The 8,062-nt window shown below is 47.4% G+C and overlaps 1 protein-coding gene across 1 annotated transcript; it reads right to left on the bottom strand.

The window, feature by feature from the left end:
• Positions 1-6,603: 6,603 nt before the first annotated feature.
• On the bottom strand, positions 6,604-7,748 carry LOC124657046 (beta-1,3-galactosyltransferase pvg3-like). Its single transcript, XM_047195675.1, has one exon. It carries the CDS (start codon positions 7,746-7,748, stop codon positions 6,840-6,842), a length of 909 nt encoding a protein of 302 aa, XP_047051631.1. The 3' UTR covers positions 6,604-6,839.
• Positions 7,749-8,062: the final 314 nt, after the last annotated feature.

The raw sequence follows: 8,062 nt of genomic DNA, 5'->3' as shown, positions 1-8,062 counted from the left end.
GTGGGTCCCGCATGTCATTGGCTCTTAAACGCCGAAGCGGTACCGATCAATGGGAGGCGTTGGATTAGAAGGGGATCGGAGGGCCGTGATTCATCGTCGTCTCCGACGAGAACCCGACGGTGCGGCGGCGGCAGTAGGGGGTCGGAGGCTCACCGTGGCTCCAGCTAGGGTTGGGCAGTGTGCTTGGGGACGTTGTGGACGACGGCGAAGCTCCTGGTAGCAGTGGCGTCGTCAGGGGCGGCCTCCTTTTATAGGCGCGATGGTGGCCGGGGGTGCTGCGGCGAGGTCGACAAGGGCGCGGCTGCTCCGGGGGTCTAGGGGGCTAGGCGACGACGGGGTCGTGTTCACGACGTCACGGTGAAGCTATGAGCGTGAACGGCGCTGCAAGGGGATGCGTAGGGTGGTCGGGTCCTTGCTCGTACTGGCGCGGCCGTGGCGGGCGCGCTCGTCCTCGCCGGCGTCCTTGGTCGCCAAGGCATGACGTCGGCATGTCCGGCGAGCTCCGCGTGGCAAGCCAAGTACCAGTGCGCGCGGGCTTGGTCGGGGTACGGCGGTGTACGGCGAACGCCGCGTGGCCGTGCCGCTCGTGTCCGTGCACGGCGACGTCACCATGCCGCTCGCGGCGTACCTGGAACGTACTGGGCGCGCGTCGTCCGGGTCCTGTCGGCGTCCTCGCGATCGACGGCGTGCACGGGCGATCTCAGCAGGGCGTGGGCGACGCGTTGGACACGGTGGCCGTGCAGATGGTGAAGAGAGGAGGGGGGAGGCGTGTCGAGGTGCGACATGGCCGGCATGGCCATGTCCACGCCATGGATGCCCTCTCCTGGTGGTTCCTTGGCATGGGTTTGGTGTAGGGGTGTCCCCTGGTCATGGCTAGGGTGTGTGAGGGTCAAGGCTTGGTCTGGTTTGACCAAATTCGAAAATGGGGTGATCTTGTTTTTAATAAAAAGTCTCTACTTTGTTTGATCCTATCTCTTGATCCAAGCTGAATTTGATATGGTCCCCTTTACAAAAGTTGTTCCTCTTGTTGTGTACTTGGATGACATGCAAAGATTTGGATTTGTTTAGTTTAGAAATTTTGAAATAGAGAGGCTCAAAGTAGCAACCAGAATATAAAAGTCAAAAATGACCATTATCTCATGTGCTCATATTTTTATTATTGACTTTGATTTAATTGGGGTTACTTTGATTCTCAAAGTTGTAATCACTCTTTAATATCATAATACAAGTATTGGTGAAGATCAAATGGGTCTATGGTCAATTTTACAAGTTTGACATGAACCATATGTTAGGGTTTTTAGAGTTTTATGAATATTTGATTTCTTTCTCTTTTTTATGAAATGGGTTGATGATCATTACTTGATCACTCTAGGGTTTTGGAATTCATTACATACACAAAATAACACTCATCATGGCATATCACTCAAAATGCACAAGTCCTATGCAGGGTACTATATGCAAAGTAAAAGTTTTTGTTGGTTCTGAAATTTGGATAATTGGATTTGTTCTTCTTCCTTTATTTGAAATTTGGGATGTTACACCATACATGCATCGATACAGGCGGGCTCTGCCCGTATCAATGCGCGTTAAAATCCCTGGAGATTCTCCTCGTGAGGTTCTTCCATCCAGGCGCGTGAATACTATTTTTGGAGGCTTCCATAGTTTTAAATTTGCGTATTTGTCCATAGAAAAAAGGCGCACTAAGTCTCCTTTCAAAATGAGTCATATGTATTTGGGATCCTGCTTAAACAAACACAAAAAGTGCACGCAAACAGACATAAGATAAAATATGCTGCAAATTTGACTCAACAGGAGCCGAAGTCGCCACCGGAAGAGAGGCCACCTCCCGATTCTCCCTTTTCAGAAGTCCTGAGAGAGAGGGGAACAAGCGAGGGGAGTCACCTCGAAACTTCTGGCCAGTTATCAGAGTTTACTATATTCATGGTTAAGGACAAATTAATGCAGATTCCAACAGAATCGCTATTTGAGTTCTCTTCGCATTTGGAGCATGATACACAACTGGACAAATGTTGGAATTCTCATGCTAATTTGAGTACATCACCTCAGTTGTGTGGAGTAGTGTTATAATTCGTTATGGAGCAGACGTTTTGTGGAGTGATCTTGTCAAGGGGTTGCCCGTATGTAGAAATACTCTACCCTGGCAGTTGTCTTCTAGCATCGATAAAAAATATCCAATTGTTGGCAACTTGTTCGCCCCATCTATTAAAACTCGAACATTCGCTTCGTACAATAATTTTTCATAATTTCTCTATGACACCAATCAGACGGCGGTAATTTTGACTTCGACATGCACCTTTGCTTGCAGATATTTAGTCCAACAAAGATCTAAAATACCATGGTTTGATACCGGGGCAGTGTGGTGGTTCTCCATAATAGGAAGGAAAGGCATCGCTCATGTACACTATTTCCCATATATAATCAAGTCGGAAAAAGTCCATGTCGAACCTTGAATTCATAGAGGAAAGACAAATCAAACCATAAATTCATGATCCCAAAAGTTTGCACACTAATCTCTCTGGTCCACGTCCAAATCAAACCATGGAACCATACCCAAACAGGGATTGCTGACATGGCATATTGAAGACGAGATTGGAGAGGGAGATGGCCGGTTCGGCGTGGTGGCCTAGTTCTTTTCTCAAGTAGTCTAGCCTGACCCAATGCAGTCGCCAAGTCGTTGAACTTGCCATTCCGATCTAGCCGAGGCGGAGAGGGTGTCAACTGGAATTCCACTCCCACCCTTTTGCTTCTCCTCTGATGGCAATGGTGATAGGAGGGTGATCAGTGGGAGCAGCGACAACCCTCTACGCGCGGCAATGAGCAATGGCGTCAGTATGTTTTGACCTACTCCCCATTATGTCATCGTAGTTTGAGCTACACCCGCACCGTTAGGGTTATGGTTTTAGGCGGGGGAAAGTAGGGGTTTTCCACTTCTCTCTGATGGTAAAGTTTGGATTTTTGGTGTGATTGGGTGTGTTTTTGTCATCGATGTGGTTCGAATATGACTCTGAAGTCATTTTCGTCTATTTTTCCTGTTTAATCATGGATCCGAAAAAGATATTGATCATCGGATTCCATTTTGGGGGAGAGTTCGTCCACATTGGTCCAAACATGGACTATGTGTGTGTCGATGAGGAAATGTTAGAGATCGATAGGGACAGTCTCTCATTTGCAGGAGTTGAAAGAGCATCTAAGAGTTCATTTGGTGCTCGATGAAGTACTACTTCTTGCTTCATGGGAAAGAGATTGTTGATGGATTGGTGTTTCTGCATGATGACAAAGGTTGTGTGCAAATGAGAGACTACATTTGTGTTTGTGGAGTTGCAAATGTATTTTTGGAGTACCATGGTGAGGAGGATAGTCAGGACAATAGTAGTGGCAATGATTTTGAGGATGATATTGTGCATTAAGTGAATAAGAACGAGATTGTGCCATAAGTGCAGAACCTGCTAACAGTGACGAAGAAGTTGCAAGTGAGTATGACGATCTTGCATACTATGTGCTAGTGCAAGTGTCCTACTATAATGTTGCAAACAAAACTCAGAAATTGCACTCTAAATTAAGTTATGTTGTTGGGGAGTGATGTTTTGGAACATGGGAGCATATGCTCCCTATATTTTGAAATGCATCTTACACATATTTTAAATTTCAAAAAAATTGAAACAAAAAATTCGCACGTACATCTTCATGTGCTACGCGCTCACAAAGTCGTTTCATAAAAAATGAACTTATCATGTGACGTGTGTAAAAAAGACAAAATTCAGTGCTGAAAATAATGCTTTTCACAGGATAAGTTTTCTCTTTTTTACATAGGCCACAAAAAATATTATTTTTTCGTGAAACTTGACGCATACACATATATTATGGAGATGTACATGTAGATTTTTTTATCAAAAATTTTCCACACTTCGAAATATGTTTTGTTGGTAGAGGGAGCATATGCACCCGGGAGCCGAATTGAATTTCCGATGTTGTCTTAGTTTTTCAATCTTCTTATGATGATATTTGTATTGTTCATGCGTGGCTCATTTATGCAACTGCTCAATTGTTGTTCCTCATTTCATTTGCAAATGTCCTACTTAAAATGACATAAATTTGATAGAAACAACTGTAGCCAATTCTCATAAACTTGCTAGTATAGTACGCAACGCACGACTTCATTACATGAAAACACTTGACACACTGCCCAAACACTTTCCCAACAACTAAACCTAACATAAACACAACGAAAATTAACACCAAATTCTTAAATTTTCCTGTGACAGCAGCTATCTCTGCATTTTTCTTTTTTAGTTGTTGTTCCATGGCCTGAACCAGTGCATCTCCCCTAGGATCTTCTTCACACCGAGTACGAACACTTGCATCACCCCGCAACCTCCAGACTTCATTGCGCAAATCACTAAGCAAACCAATAAAAAAATTAGGCAATGGCCCATCATGCCATTCAACATAACCACATCCAGAAATGAATCAAAGAGGGTTAGGATAAATAAGAAAAAAAAATCAAAGAAAAGTCAAGATGAACTCACCATCGCATCTACACATGAGTATTACATCCTAATTGGGTTCAGCCCACTCCAAGAAATCCACCTTCGATCCTTCCTCGGCGGATTGCAATGGCAGAGCTTCACCGGCTCGTACGCCATCGCGTTCTCACGATAGGGCACATGTGACCTTGCCTCTGCCTCCCTCCTTCTTCCAGCGGATGCTCAGAATTAATGATGTGGGCAAACCTTATCGAGTACTAAATATTACCATACTTAGTTCTATCCAACTAGCGGCCCACAAAGCCCAAGAGGGAAATCATTACACGCAAGGAGCCCGAAGCCCAAGAGATAGACATATTGACTAAGGAAAGCTCATATAAGGAAGAAACTAATATGTACACGACTCGAATAACGTGGTACCCGATACCTGGTCTCCTATATAAAGGCTAAGAGGGCCCTTCGAGCAAGGCTAAGCAATCCAGAAACACTCACCACACGCGATACAAACCCTAGCTTCAGTAGACCATAGCCAATCTCGATGACTTTGTAATCTCAAACATGAATACAGGCAACAAGAAGCACATAGCTCGAGGCCTGAAGCTGGGTAAAACCTCGTTGTCCCCCGTGTCTTGCGCTTGTACACCGCCGAAATCACCATCATGCCTCTTTATTTTAACTCAAGCCCGTCACGTATGGGCATTTCCATGGTTACCCCATGTCACAGAAGCATGGAGCGGAAGAAGCTCAAGAATAACAAGATATTCTCTGCTCCGTCGTGGTCCTGGTCCATCGCCCCGATGCCAAATCGCCGCCACCACGAAAGAACCCTAATTTCCATTCCCCGCTCCACTCTCTCTATGTCTCTATCTCTGTCTCCCTCTCTTGTGTGCAACGGTTAGAACCCACGTCGCGGTTTAGTAGCGAAGCTGCATTGGCCCATGAGTGACAGTAATCTTGGCCATGTCAACATTTTCTAGCCAAAAACGAATCAGGGTTTGATTTGGACCGGGATTAGAGACACCAGTGTGTGACTTACGGGTATCACAAGTTTAGGGTTTGATTTGTCCTCTACGAATTCAAGGTTTGATATGGACTTTTCCCTTACCTGTACAAGGGACCCTGAACCACGGTAAAGGTGGTGCCTCATTGCATCTCTCACCCGGGGCGTACCTCACCACCAATAGGCTACTACATTGCGTATTGCATATATCTTTGTGTGGTCTGCATTTGTGAATATAATATCAGTTCTTCCAGGAAACAAAAAAAAGCAAACGCTTTACCAAATGTCAAGAAGCCGTGAGGAAGCGTGTCTAGAGATTATTTCGGATGTTGCGATCACTATTCCAATCGTCCATGGACTTGCTCGATTGGTATTATATTGGATCAGAAGACATTGCGAGAGATCACGACAGTTTGTGTGGTTATGCACAAAACAATAGTTGAGAACGAGTAAGGTCGAGAGGAAGACTTTGAGTATGAGAATGTGAGAAGAAATGTGAGGCCGAACAGAAACATGAACGAGTTTAGAGTGTTTCATGTGCTGCATCAAAATATCGAAGGCCGCGTGGCCCTTGAACAACTCCAAGTTGGTGTACTGAAGTATGTGGGGCAGCTCCATGCACATATTGTTTTTCATTTTTATTTGAACTATTTGGATCTTATGTTATGTTTGAACTACAATTTCAAATACTATGGATTTAAATCTTGTTGATGTGGTACAGACATGCAGGATTGAGTTGTGATGTGAATTTTGAGTTAACACGCAGTGGTGCATTATTGATAGTCTGCTCAAGTTGGAGACAAAAAATGTGCCACCCTTCAATTGTTGAAGCTCACCCTGCATATGGGGTGTGAGAGTGGTGCATTACTGATAGTCTGAAAGTTGGAAACAAAAATATACACCACCCCTCAATTGTAGAAACTCACCCTACATATATATGGGGTGCGAGAGTGGTGCACTATTGATAGTCTGAGCGTTGGAGACAAAAATGTATACCACCCTTCAATTGTAGAAGCTCACCCTGCATATGGGGTGTGAAATTTTTAGTAGTCTACTAGAAATGCTCCTAGTAATTCACTCCGCTTTTCATCATAGAATCGACGAGATTGTGATGACGCGACCAAGAATTAAGTGCACGAACCAAGGTCCCCCATTCGATCGTCAGTCGTCACCAAGAAAGCAATATCTGAAGGCAACCGCCGGTGATAATTCGGCTTGCCCGGCGGCTTTGCTTCAAGCACATGGCTAACATATGCGCGTGGGCGATCGAAATCTCAACTAAAGAATACACACAGTTGACAAATACATCACAAGAATCGAGAAGAAGCGATGGATCACGGCAAGAGGGACGCCAGCTGGGTGACGTTGAAGTAGTCGAAGACCGTCGCCCACCGGCGGTTGTTCTTGAGCGTGTGCACGAGCACGGTGTCCGGCCGCAGGTTGTCCATGTCCCAGTTGAGGTCGTACATGCGCGGTTTGAGGTCGTACCTGTTCTTCCCTCTGCCGGCGAGGTTGACCCACTTGCCGAGCATGAGGTCCTCGGGCCCGACGGTGTCGTTCCTCTCCAGGATCTCCTCCGCCGTCGCCACCCAGCTCACCAGGTCCCAGGACATGACGTACCCCATGCCGTGCATGAACAGCATCGGGTCGCCGCTCATGTTGAACCCGAAGCCGAGGTAGACGTCGTCGCGGGGCTTGCTCCGGAGCTCCTCCACCAGCGCCGGCACGCGCAGGTACGCGTCGTCGTCGGTCTTCATGACGTAGTCGTAGGGCGCGTCGGCGAAGATGCGCGGCACGGAGGAGAAGTAGGCGTACGTCTTGCCGTTGTTCATGTTCTCGGTGCAGTCCAGCACGATGATGTCGCCGTGGTGCGCGGCCTCGAGGGACACCAGCGCGGCGTCCACCGGGTCGGTGACGCTGCAGAAGACGAAGCGCACGTCGACGCGCGCGTACGCGGGCACCGGCGGCTGCAGCGCGTACGCGAGCCGCACGATGTCCCGCCGCTCGCGCAGCTTCGGCATGGTCAGGATGCCCACCAGCAGGCTGAGCTCGGGCTTGCTGGGAGCCTCCTCCGGCGCGACCGTGTAGTTGCCGGCGACGGCGCGGCGGGTGCAGAGGATGCCGAGGCCATCGGAGCCGCCGCCGGAGCGGTTGACGGACGAGACTAGGAAGACGAGGAGCAGGACCGCGACGGGGGCGAGGAGGAGGTAGGAGGTGGAGGAGGGCGCCTTGGAGGAGGTCATGGCTCAGTTGATGGAAATGGAAGCGTGGCGTCGTGCGACGAGCAACGAGTTATGGTGCGAAGCTTATGTTGGCTCGAGAAATAAGGAGGATCCGAGTCCGACTAGTCAATCCGATGAAAGAGATCGTGGAACGTTTGACAGGTAGAACACTAGAACTGATTGGCTGATGATTGAGCAAGACGCTGCACCCTGCAGCAAGATACTTTCGAAAAGCAACCGTATGACAACTCGGTGAAATTGTACAGTTCAGTAGCTGAGTCTGAGAAAAACAGAGGCTAAGCTATATTTTGCTTGAGTCGAGATTCACGTTCAAT

This window comes from Lolium rigidum, chromosome 5, assembly GCF_022539505.1.
Source record: "Lolium rigidum isolate FL_2022 chromosome 5, APGP_CSIRO_Lrig_0.1, whole genome shotgun sequence".
Lineage (NCBI taxonomy): Eukaryota > Viridiplantae > Streptophyta > Magnoliopsida > Poales > Poaceae > Lolium > Lolium rigidum.
The sequence above is the reverse complement of the archived record's forward strand: the minus strand, read 5'-3'. Positions and strand labels throughout refer to the sequence as shown.

Coding starts and splice junctions, on each gene's coding strand:
- LOC124657046 (XM_047195675.1), bottom strand. CDS start 7,748: ATGACCTCCTCCAAGGCGCCCTCCTCCACCTCCTACCTCCTCCTCGCC.